This window comes from Sylvia atricapilla, chromosome 10 (genome assembly GCF_009819655.1).
Source record: "Sylvia atricapilla isolate bSylAtr1 chromosome 10, bSylAtr1.pri, whole genome shotgun sequence".
NCBI lineage: Eukaryota > Metazoa > Chordata > Aves > Passeriformes > Sylviidae > Sylvia > Sylvia atricapilla.
Window position 1 is genome coordinate 8,809,876 of NC_089149.1, and position 13,141 is coordinate 8,823,016.

The window sequence follows — 13,141 nt, forward strand, 5'->3', positions numbered from 1 at the left end:
ATCTCTCCTGTAAGTTACATGTACAGTGACCACAAACACTTAGTCCCAGCACCACGTGCTGATCAACCAGGAGCACAACTGGACCCTACAGTCCCCATCTCAAATCTACAAACCCTCCTACACGGAACAGCTAAGTTAGAACCAGCTCCAACATCATACATGCTGTTACACAGAGATGTTAAACGCCTTGTGTTAGTTTGGAACTGCCCCAAGGAAATCCAGAGCTCACCCTAAACTGATGCAGATGCTGACATCCTCAAAGTCCCCTGACACTTCCAGGATGACTAGACAAGGAATAGTATTAAAGAGTTTTTCCCAAGTCTAACCTTTTGGCCCCAGTGGAAATAACAGTTTTAATCTAGAAAAAAAAACAAAAAACTACCTCACAGGACCCCCTTCAGGACCTAAAGGTGCATTTACCAGCTCTAGGTCTAAGTCAGGTTTGCCATAAGGGACTCAGCTCCACAGCCAGAACCATGAAAATCCACCCTTCTCAGAGCCACAAAAACCAGTAAGAAAACTCAAATTAACACAGTGCAATAACAAGACATCACACATTGAGGCCCTATTCGGATTTCCAGTATGGCACAGCCCCGGCTGGGCCCACAGGCAAGTCTGTGTGAATGGCACTAACATACTGGTTGAGCTAGGCAGGGCTGAACGAACTGGGACAGCTGGTTAGCCGTATGCAAACACAAGTATGGAGTTTGCATATCCATCACAGCTTCAGGAAAAAGTCTCAGTTTGAGAAGCTACTGCGCCCTGGAACCAACCAGGCAACAGCCACTGGCACTACAGCAGCTTTCTCCCTGCCCTGATGGCATCAGGCCATGAAGCCAAGGTTGTCACCCACTGCTGACACTGCTCTGGCTGTCAACAACAGCAGCACAGTACAGGGGACAACCTATTTGCTCACAGATCATGAGACACAAAGAGACCATGAGTAGGTGGTCAGAGTAATGCTGAGGAGAAGAGCTGAAGCCCAGGCAGGGGCAGGTTGCTGTGCTAACACTAGTTTCCCTACTATAATAATCCATGCAGAGGCAAAGTTCCTGAAACACAGACCCCTCTGGCAGACTCTTGGTGTCCCCAGAACCACCCTGTAGCCACCAGCAAACACGGAAAAGTCCACAAACTCTGTTACCCAGACCCAGAACTCCTGGCGCATCACAGAGACAGCTGCCAGCGATCAGAGGGGCCATGTACCAAATAAATTCCTCTCCAAACCCCGGGGGCAGGTCAAAAACCAGCAGAGGAAAGACCTTCCCACACAGCAGCCAGTGACAGCTCTCCCAGAAACAAAGCTTTGCTCCAAGTCATGTGAGGAAGCTTTTCCCACTTCAGCTTCTGTCTTCAGCCAGGACCAGAAGGACAGACTCCCACTGCAGCAACTCAGTCGCTGCTCACAATGCATCCTCTTTTCCTCCAGCTCTAACATCCTAACAAAGACACAAGGACAGATACCCCAGTGAGGAGATAATCACCACAAAGGATTTAGTGGAGTTGGGTTCCCAAATGCTGCTTCTGCTGCCTTCCATAGCTAGCTGTGACAGAAAAACAACGCCTCTGGCATGTCGCCTTTAATAAATAACTGATACAACAACCACAACACTCCCAACTCTCCGCTGTGATACAGAATTACACAGCACAGGAAGGTCAGCACCAGGCATCTCTGCCTGCCAAAGCCTCCAGAGAGTTCCAGCCCATTCCTGGATGGGTTTAATATTAGTGCTATGCTACAGTAGTAACAACATAGCAATGGAAACAAGTGAAACCAAGAGCTTTGGGGCTCAGGGAGACACTAAAGCTTCAGCTCTGCAAGCTAATGCAGTCCTCAGAGACAGTGATATTCACAGCCCAAAAGCTCACACTCTCTCCTAAGGCCACCATGGCATTACACAGATAAGCACATGGACAAAGCAGACAAAGTCACAGAGATTAGACTAATTCCCCTATTTGTACTTTATTGAAATGCCTTCCAAAAAGCCTTTACAAAAGGATTTGGTCCAAAAATTTCCAACAGCAGCCACCAGTGGGATTAAGTTTTACTTAACTTGCCAGCTGCTGCCTAACAAGCCAGCACCAGCGGGACAAACAGTAACGTAGCCACGTGGTGCCACATCCCCCCTTCTGGAAAACAACAATCCATCCAGCACAGGTCAGAAGGGCAGGCTCTGAATAACAAACAAGGGATGGAAAAAGGAGGAAATCAATAGGAAACACCAAAAACACACAGCCCTGACTGCTGTCTCATCAGATGTGCAGCACGATGCAAAGCTGGTGCAACATGAAGGCAATTTCCTGCAGACTCAGTATCTGTTGTGTTGTGCAAGTTCAGCTCCTCTTCACAGGCCTTTTCACAGATCAAATATCTTAACCCACATTGTTCTATTTACTTGCATGCAGTCAAGGGCAGAGGAGTAGCAATTCATTACAGCAGGTACCCTCAGCTCAGAACAGTTCAGCAACTGCCATGCAGACATGGAAGAGGCTTCCTACCCCTTTAAGTACACTGAGCTCAAAAAGGACTTCAGGAATTTCAACTATGCTCCCTACACCTCTACATATACAGCTTTCAAGTCTAGATGAAGGGCCTGATGCCCACCCTGACAGAGGACTGAAGCCAAACCCATGTGTGCAGCAGAAAAGCTGTGGGGCAAACTAGATTTTCTCTGCTTATTTTCACAGACCCTTCTTTCCTGAGCATCTCCACATGCGTAGTGATGGGTGGCTGCCTCCAACTTCTAAGAGTTCACACCTGCTAGGAGAGCAGGTGAAGAAAGCACAGCAGAAAGAGGCCAGGAGCATGATGGAGAAGAGAGACTTACTGAAAGCTCAGTCCTCCAAGCACAATGACCTTGGGCTCATGGACCACCTACATCCACCCCTGCACACCAGCATCTTCCTTCTCAGAGGCCATTATGAAACACCACCTTCCCCAGGAACATCCTGCACTCACTGCAGCCATGCAGGAAGGAACATCACGCTTACACTACCACCCAGAAGATCCAGTACCCACCCTGCGGGCAAGCCGATGTCTGCGATCTGGGAATGGCAAAGCTCTAGATGAAATTCTAGAGTTCACTTTAGAAAAAAATATGTATCTCAGCAGGAGTCAGAAAACTGAGCAGCGGGGCCACCATTATCATCCCATAACAACAAAAAATGCTCAGGTTGTGACCCAAATTATGGTGGTTTATGAGCCATTTTTTAAGGCATTTTGCCTTGACCTCCCAGACTGAACCATGCTGGAGCACAGCTGTACCACAGCTGGGGCACACTGATTTACTTTGTGGCAATTTCTGAGACATCAAGGTGGGTTTTTGCACTGTGCTGGAAGTTGGAGGACCAGAGTCCTCCAGACAATTTCGGAACACTGAACTGCACCAAAACAGCTGCATTCACATGGCTGAGTAAAGGTTTCTTGACCTTTCTTTTTTTCCTCTTTTTTTCAGAAATTACAAAAGAGGCTTAAAATTAAGAAACATTCCCATCAAACACATAACTGAAAACAATGCCTCCCTAAGAAAAATGCTGGCTTCAATATAACACCATATTTTGGGAGAAAATACATTCAGTAAAAAAACAAAAACAAAAAAACCTCTGACCAGTTCTGGCTGCAAACTAGTTCAATAGATGTTGTAAAGCTCCATTGTTTGCATAGGACACACAAGGCCTTGGGGAAATTGGTCTGCAGCCTGATTTGGCTAACTTGGCTTTCTGAACGCCACCCCTGGGCAAAGAAATCAGGCTGTGACTGCCATCCAATGTGGCCTCCAGAGCACAGCTCCAACCACAACTGAGAACGCCGGACACCTACGGAGTCACTAATAGCTGGGTCTGAACAGCAGGACACACAGGGCCAGGCGCAGACAATACAGGGAAGCAGGGAATACTGTCAACTAACCATCTCCATCTTCACCTCAGCCCTGCCACTGCTGTAGCCCCCACCACCATCACCACAACACTTGGAAACGGCCTCCAGCAGCAGCTCCAGCCAGAATCGGCTCCAGTATCCACGGGCCACCCCTAGCACAGGCAGCGTTACAGGAACTCCCCACCACGAATGCAGACAGTGGTTAGCAGCTCTCTGCCAAATCCTCAGCAGCTCAGGAGGCAGAGGCACAGGCTGCAGTAACCTACATGCAAAATGTCTGAAGTAACTGCTGGTGGGCCCTTGCTAACCAGGGCAGCTCACCTCACAGCAGGCACAGAGACACATCCTCTGGAGCACAGAGATGGGGTGCTGTGGCCTCTCATGTGTAAAGTGCTTGCCTCCACATGGAATGGACAGGGACTGATCAGAAATTGGAAAAAATGATGGCCACCTTCCAGTAGGGCCAACGCTGACACTTAGGCCACCACAAGGGACATGAGCATGCAAGGGAGTTTTGTAGGCCTTTTCACTCAGACTTCTTGCCAACCTCTCCCGGCATGAAATTCATGCTGACATGGAAGCAGTCTCCACCAGAGGCATGGGACAGGCAAAGGTCTTCTGGAGACAGCAAAAGTTTCCAATTAAAAATAAATTTTAAAAAGTTCCCAAAATCAAAATAAAACAACTCCCCCAACACATGCTACAAAGAGCTGGCAGGAAAGGCAAGGGCACCATGCCAGTGCTCACCACTGCTTAGAAACTGACACTGCTTATTAAGTTTAGGATCCCTTCCCCAGCTCCCAGCATTTCCAGCCAGGAGGACAGTCACCACTGGCATCAATTTCAAAAAGACCCTGCAATAAAAATAAATCACTCGGCCTTTCAGAGCGCATCAACGCGTTTCCTCATGCACATGTGCAGAGATGAGGCCGCCAAATACCAGTGGCATCTGACCCCTACACTGGGGATTCCAGCAGCGCCCGCTTTGTTCTGCCTCCAGAGTGCTGTCCTAATCACTGCCTTGTACCCGGCTTTGGAGAGCAGGTGATAATTAAGCAGGTCTGGATAAGATACTGGGCCAGTGATTAGCTGGATACCAATTTTCACTTCACAGCTGAGACCAAGGAATCACCACAGCTATGAAACTAAAATTGGAATGGAGACCTGCAAGAGGGAGGAACCAGGAGCGGCAGGAGGAGCAGCACTATCCCACCACTGCACCTCAAATCACTGGTGTTGTCCCAGCAATGCAGAACCAGCAGGATGGGGAGGGAGGAGTGGTCCCTTCGCAGAAGAATAGGGCCTTTCTGCTCTCCAGTCTAGAAGAGGGGAGGTGGCCAAATGAAGATAAACTAAATGATCACCAAAGTGATTTCTTTGGCAAAAGAAATTCAAACTTTCAGGCACTCCACAATTTATGGAAAGACAAGGCAGAACTTCAGGTCAGGTGCTAAGCATTTAGCTGGACACACAAATTGCACTCATCAAACTGCTCTGAAAAATTTAGTCTGAACTTTAGTATGCCCCTGTGGGAACACATTTTGATCAATAGAAAATGAGCAGTATCAATAAGAAACAGAAAATTAATCAAAAGAAATCACATTTCAGCTGATATAAGAATATTCTCAGAGCTGTACCAGATGAAAAGACAAATATCTGTAGTTCAGCTGAGGCAAATGTGCACAACACCTGGCTAGTGAGAACTCCACTCTGCCCAGGTAAATTTCTCATGATGGACTTGGGTAGGAGACAACACTTCACACATGACTGAAGCCTATGTCCCAGCAAACTACAAGCCATCAGCATGGTTGCTCCCTTCCCAACTGCACAGGTACCCAGAAGAATTTACAGTCCTGTTCTTGCAGCACCTCTACAGAACTGAGAGCTCTGCCATGCTAAGAGCCACACAAATGTTTGTCCAAGAAGCTCCCAGAGTCAACTGGACAAGACAAGGCACAGCTGGAAATTCCATTTCATGCACTAAGAAAAAAAAAAAATTAAAAAGCCTGCTCAAAATCCCATTTAAAAACCTGGAGGAGGTCTGATGGAGAATATGGATCTCATAAGCAGTCACAGCATTGCACTGATCTAAGGTGCTCTCCTGCTGACCAGCACACAGCTCTTACCTGTGAAACACTGAATGAAAAGACTCAAGCTGCAGGAAGAAACTTTCCTTCCCTAATGAGTGCAATGTTAGCAGCCAAGGGTAGTTTCAGTCTTCATGGTGAGATACATCCATACAAAGTATCTCAGGTCCAAGAAGAGCCCACCACATCTGTGCACTGCCACACTCACACCATCTACCAGCTGACCTTCATGCGCCTCCACTTCTGGGATTAGCAAGACACAAAGCCAACAAAGGCACAGATATCTGCACCCTGTTGGTACCTCTGTAGCCCACTGCATCAGGAACAAACCGCTGCAACCTTCCTGCTGCTCACAACTCCTTTCCCCAGGACCAAGTGCATGAATTCTTCTCCTTTCTCCTCCTTGCCACCTAGAACACCTTGACACCCACCACTCTGGGGTTTTAATTATTTGAAGCTGAGCACTAACTCCTGCCATAGCCAAACAACTCCACAGCCACCCAGGGGAACCTCAGTTCACATTTCCAAGGAGATGTAAACACTAAAGCTGCTCCATCACAACTCTGATTCTCAGAGCAAACAAATATTAACAAGATAAACAAAAGAACAAAAAATCCCACACACCAAGACTGAGGCTCTAATACTGCCTTGGGGATGGGGCGAGCTGAAGAGAATACCAGACTGGAGATCCACAGCCTGGAAAAAAAAGGAGGAAGAGTGAGAAAGATTCAGACTGGGCAACAGAGGTGAGAGGAAACACTGGACATCCTGCTCCAGCTGGCTCTGGAAGGTGAGATGCCTCCATTCCTAGTAATAGACGAAAGGAAAAGTTTGCCTTATGCCACAGGGATCCTGCAGAAGGTCCGAAGCAGAAGCATGGGACCTGCAGGCCTCCTCCTCACTGATCAGCTGCCCTAAGGCCATCTACTTCATCTCTCACTGACGGGGCTTTAACCTGGGTCCTACTCCTGGACACTGCCCAGTTGACAGACAGCAGCCCAGCACAAACCAGACAGAAGGCACCCTGAGGGAATCCCCTCAGGGAGGGAGCTGAGAGGAATACATGTGTGAGAGAGAAACTTCCCTGTCACACACTTTCTGAATGCCACCATTGTTAACCTCCCTCTAGTTTTCACTAATTGCCCATGTATTCACAGTCAAGCAGCCAAGGTGGCTCCTGCGCTTCTGCCTCTGATTCTCCCTGCAGGCCAACGGCTCGATTTCTCATGGACATCAATTACCAGAGATCATGAAATTTTTCAGCTGGACTTGATGATCTTAAAGGTCTTTTCAAACCAAAATGATTCTTTAATTCTATTTTGTGTGCTGTCTGGGGCTTCAGGGCTTCTCAGAGCAAATGGACTGCTCTGGTTGTTCCCACCATGTTTCAACCACCAGCACATTCTTCAGCTCTATGGAAAGCAGCAGAGACAGCTTTCCTGATGAAGCATCCTTGGTGACACCAGAGAGGCTTGCTCTCTCTGGCACACCCCAGGCCTTGCACATGCTGCTCCAACTGCTCAACCTATTTCCCAGGACTTCTCCAAGGAATGGGCTGCCCAAACAAAGCCCCCAACCCCCTCCCAGCTGCACATTCCCTTCCAGAGCAGTTTATGCTTCCCAAACAAATTAGCTGAACTGGTCAAAACAGAAATCTCATCCTATGCGTTTCTGACACAACTGATCTTGTGGTGTCTTCCTGAGTGACTTTCCCCTCTCCCTGCTATCACCCACTGTAACTCCCTGTGCTGCTTTATAGTTGAGTTTCGTTAATCTACCATGTACCTCCTCTTGTAGAACCTTAAAGAGACAGAGGAAGATGAAAAGGCACAGCACAAAACTTCACTGCCACCAGACCCCTCTTCCCAGTGCAAGACGCTGCTATTTATTACCAAACTTTGTTTATAGTTGTGCACTCTCCCACCCACATGGCAATGTTTCATTCAAGACAAGTTTGAATTCACTTCAAGAACAACATTTCAGAGGATCCCAAAGCATTTGTTTACAAACAGCATGCATGGAGAATTCACTTCTCCCACCAATGAATATGGTCCCCTCCGAGACAGGGAGCGGCAGCTGCTTCATAGCACCCAACGCTACTCAACAGCTGAGGGACAGGAAACAATCCACAGACAACTGATACTGCTGAGGAAATTTATGGAAAATGAGGGCTGGAGACTTTTATTTGCCAGAAGAGAACGGGGAAGCTTCTGAGGGCTAAAGCTCTCCACTGGGTCAGGAGGAATTTAGGGAGGCAAAGCATCCCAGACTGTGGTCAAAGGAGTGACTCCAAATGTCAAGCCTCATCTGAAAGCTGGCACCTCCCAAACTAACGGGAACCTGGGCACTGGGATGATTTGGCTGAGGAGGGGAGAGCACCCCCTGCTGAGGCAGCCACACAGATCTCATCCAAATCCCAAACAGGCCCAGCCCTGTTCAACATGGGGTACAAGCCAAAATCACAGCCTAGAGAGGTATTTGGTGCAGTGCAAAGGCCATAAAACTGAAAACACTTTGCAACCTCAAACACAAGACCTACTGTAAACATTAAATCTTCAGAGGAGGAAGCATCACACAACTCCTTCAAATACCAAAGTCCTAGGAATGGTAAAGGGTCACATGTTGTGGAAACCAAGAGGGTCTCAGGATGGAAAAAGAGGTCTTCAAAAAGGCTAAAGGAAAGGCAGATGTCAAAAATTGGGACAAAACAGAGTGAGGACAAAGGGTCTTACAGGGAGTTGGCTTCACATGGTACTTGTTCCCCAGAACAGTAACCAACTTTATGCAGCTAGGAGACAGGAGGGGCTCCCCAGAAGATGAGTGAGTACAACACCCAAACAAGGGACAGAACACACCTCCTCACCTCCAAAGAGCCACTTGTGATGAGAGGAACCAAAGGGTATCACAAAAGAAGTGATGGAAACACCTATGTTGGAAGAGAGCTGCCCTGCAGGAGATGGGATATGAGGCAGGGTTGCACCCCTCTTCCATACCAGAGACTGAGCACAGGACACCTCACCTGGAGGATGGGACATGTACATGGGTACAGTGGGTCTTGTACACTGCCCTTACTCAGAGATAGGCAGCACGTGGAGAGCTCTCGCTCCTTCTCCATGGAGGCAGGAGAGGAGAAAGCTGGTCTTCTCTATGTATTCTTCCCAAAAATGAGATGTGGAGGACAAAGCTGCCAAAATGGATGTCCCTCCCCAAAATGGATGGTGGAGAACAAAACTGTCCCCAAATCCATCTCATGGAAAGGGCTGACAGAGGTGGCACTACCCCATACCCTTTTGGAGGAGGGGACCAAGGGGCACTTTTCCCAAGTGGGCACAGTGGGAGATGCCCAGGCCCTTTTGGTGGGGAATGACAGTCCTGAGTAGGATACAACCTGGGGATGCCACCCGAGACACTCCAGTGTGGGCTGGATTGGAGACACCACCTCAGGCAAAGTGCTGGTCAAACATCCTGAGTACCGGGAGGGGATGACCCTCAGATGGGGATGATGGTCTCCTCCAAGGTGCCTCTGGCACCTAAAGCAGGGTATCATCAGCTCCCTCCCTGAGGAGGCAGCATGGGGCAGCTTCCCCAGAGCTGATGCGGGATCCGAGGATGCGCGGCTGTCCCCGGGGGCAGCGCCCAGGGACAACGAACCCCAGAGAATGTGCACAGGGGGCATCGCCACCAGCTTCCCAGAGGTGAGGTCCTGGGGTGCACGGAGAGTGTGTCCCCCCAGACAGAACCCCAGGGGGTCACCATCCCCATCCTCTCCAAGGAAATGCAGTGGGGATGGAGGATGGCTCGGCGTGCCCCTCCCCGCGCACGAGGGGCACCTCCCCACCCCGGGGGTCCCGGCCCCGCCGTCCCGGGGGCGCTCCCGAGGCCGAGGGAGCAGCCAGCCCCGGCCCAGCCCCGTGAGGGGAGGGAGCTCCCCGGCCGCCCCCCATCGCTCCCCGGGGAGGCCCACGGGGCCCGGGCTCCACGCGTGGCCCCGGGGGACCGGGCCCGGGCCCGCGCTCACCCGAAGTCGTCGTCCATGGACTTGAAGTAGAACTTGTAGTTGGGGCGGTTGAGGAGCCCCTTGAAGTCGCCGAGGGTGACGCGCTCGGCGGGGATCGGCAGCTTCACCAGGTACGGCGTCTCCTGCTCGTCCAGGTGGTAAATGATCTTCGTCTCGGCCGCCGCCATGGCGCCCCTGCCCGGCCGCCAGGCCCCCGCCTCTGCCTCCGCTGCCTCCTCCGCCCCGGCCCGGACCCCCGGACCCCCAGACCCGGCCCGGCCTCCGCCCGCGCCCCGGCCCGGCTGCGGCCTCCGCACGCCCGGTCCCCCCGCGCCCCTTGTTCTCCGGGTCCCAGCGCCGCCCGGCTGCACGGCGCAAGCTCGGCCTCGGCGGGCCCCGCCCCGCCCGCCGTCCCGGCCCCGCCGGAACCGGAACCGGCGCCCCGCGGGGCCGCGGCGCGGAGCGGGAGCGACCCCGCACCGGGACCCGCCGTGGGCCGGGACCGGGCTCAGCCGGCAGCTTGAGCCCAGATCCTGCCGCGATGCTGGCCCGCGTCCTGCCCCGGGGCAGATCCCGCAAGGATAGGAGACCCCCCTTCGCTGGGACCGACCCTCTCATTTGGAACTGACCCCACTACACACCCATCCACCCTCGGTGCCTCTGTGCCCTATGTGGGTGCATAGCCCCTGGGAATGCACACCTCCAGCCTCATCGCTGGTGGGTGCATTGGGATTTACACTTTACAAACACATCCTCCCATCCACAGCCCGGTACTCCCCGTGCACCCACATTCCCAGTGCCAGCTGGGAATATACCTCTCCCAGGCTCCCCACCCCCATTCAGCTTTCACACTCCTTTACACCCTTCTGATGCTGCTTCACAGGGTCATTCCTGTGTCCCACAGTCTCTGCTTCCATCCCTGCAGCCCTGGTGGTTTATCACACACCTTCCAGCCTTCCCCATGGTCCTCGTGAGGCTATGTGCCCCAACAGTTTAGCTTACAAAACATGAGGCATATCCATCTCTACCCTATCCTTCCATGTACAGACCCCTTTGAGCTCCCTATACTATGTCTCAGATGGCCATCACACACAGGGACTACCACCCACCCCAGCTCCTCTCCAGCTGAAGCTTTCCTCTGAACCCCTTGTCACCATCCAACAACCAACTCCAGTATTCAGACCTTTTCCTCACCAAGTAGACTCTTTGCTCTTCATGAGCATCCTCTGTTCCACATACCATGGCTTCTTCCACTGGGCACCCTTTGGCTGTTTTTTTCCCATTCTCTGTCTCCCTGGATCCCAGCACATTCTTACCTATAGTCATTAGCACCATGACCCCAGCCCCTAGGACTTGCCTCTCTTCCACAGCAGTCTCAGGCTGTCTGGATTCCCCTCTGCACACCTTGCCAGCACGCAGCAGGCACCAAGGAACCATCTCCATCAGCTGTTTCCTGGACTTGTGGCTGAGAGCAAAGCTGGGGTGGATGGAGTTTTGGGAACACCCACCAACAGGAAGAGCAAGAACTGCCTTGCACTATCCTGGATTAGAAGGAACAAATGCAGAGGAAGCACCACACCATGGGCCTGCACAGGGCATGAGGCTAGATCAGCCTTCAGACTAGACTCCCCTGCCGTAGGAAAAGCAGACAGAGATCCTACAGGGAACAGGGCCAAGTTCCTCAGGGGGGCAGGCAGACTGAGCTAAATAACCCTCCTAATGCATTAAAGAGTCCTGCAGGCATTGCTAGTAATTACCTGGGCAGCACTGCTAGACTGGGGGAAGAACCTGACATTAAACTGAAAAAAAAATCATTCAAGAGAAGTCCTCAGGTAAGCAGAAGCTGTAAGAGGTCTGAGCCTCTCCCATGTTTCCATATCAACTCTTGAGAGATTGTAATTTCCTTATGCTTGGAGCTCTGTGGTAAAAGCTGGTGTACCTGAAATGAGGAATTCGGGTCAGGAATGGAAAAGTTTAATTTAACTTGCCTTTTCCTGTGCCAACCCTGACAGAGCTAATCTTAAAGTCTTTTTGCAACATCTCTCTGCCCCAAAAGCAGGCACGTGAAGGAATCCCAATCGGCGCTCCTGGCATGGCCCCTGTCTCACCCAACTCCCAGCACAGCTGTGGATGCACCTTGGAGCCTGTATTGTACACATTACCTGTTTTTGTTACCAAAAGGGCAACAAATTTGTTACTTTTGTTACCAAAAGGGCAATTTTCAGTAGTGCTGAGCTCCCTCCCAAAGGACCACATGCAGCACAGGGGCGGGGTGCCACATCCCCCAGGGTGGTAGTAGATGAAATCTCATTGCTACAGCTGCCTGTTCTTTTAAAACAGGCCAAGTGACTGAATAGACTCAATGATAGATCGGTTTCACTGCTCACAGAGGCCTTGTGCTGTATGACTCACTGAATGGAAGCTAAGAACACAGTGCCAAAGAAATTAGCAGGAGGGGATTGTGCTGTGCGCTCCAAGGTCCACAAGGAAGAGTTTCTGAACTGCCTGTTGGCTTATTTTTGCAATTATTGCAACTTAAAAATTGGAGCACTGATAACGTTGCTTCTCAGAGTACGCAGGCTTCAGGCATTTTACTGCATCTTGGAACAGCCCAAAGCAGAGGTGGATATACTTGAGTACCATCACTTACACCTTTAAGCAACACCAAACTATTATCTTCTTTTAAAAGGGCTACTATTGTAAACTGAAGTTATGGGTTTGATACAGGAACACCAGGTTCCGTCCATCCGTCCATCCATCCATCCATCCATCCATCCATCCATCCCTGTCAGATGGGAAGTCAGACAAGTTAATTATTATACCCATAGGAAAATAAAGTACTTACTGCTTACATTGCTCAGAGATGGATAGCAATGATTCCACATTCACGATTGCTCTCAAAGGCATTTCTAGTGTTCCAACCAAAACAACATCTTGACTGAAGTAACAAGAAACCATCAAACCCACCCTATACTTCAGCAATGAAGTAAATGCTCCTTTAGAAAGTACAATATGTATCAGTACACAAGGATGCTGCATCATTCTAGAACTCCACCTCAGAGGGTATCAAGTGCCCAAATTTGTTTTCTTTTTGCTACTCTATTCTTGGCATTTGTAAAATACCCCACCACACACACCACCAAGGCCTGAAGGATGTGGTCATAGAGCAACATTCTCCCC

The 13,141-nt window shown here is 50.5% G+C and overlaps 1 protein-coding gene across 2 annotated transcripts in view; it reads right to left on the reverse strand.

Annotated features, from left to right (window-relative positions):
• DVL3 (dishevelled segment polarity protein 3) overlaps nt 1-10,300 on the reverse strand; it is a 34,027-nt gene extending 23,727 nt beyond the window's left edge. Inside the window, exon 1 of one of the 2 annotated variants that reach the window (XM_066325873.1) lies at nt 9,983-10,300. In XM_066325873.1, coding sequence (XP_066181970.1) covers nt 9,983-10,149 — 167 coding nt within the window. In that variant the 5' untranslated portion in view covers nt 10,150-10,300. The remainder of the gene's footprint in view (nt 1-9,982) is intronic. The other variant, XM_066325874.1, reaches the window with a different exon arrangement.
• Nucleotides 10,301-13,141: the final 2,841 nt, after the last annotated feature.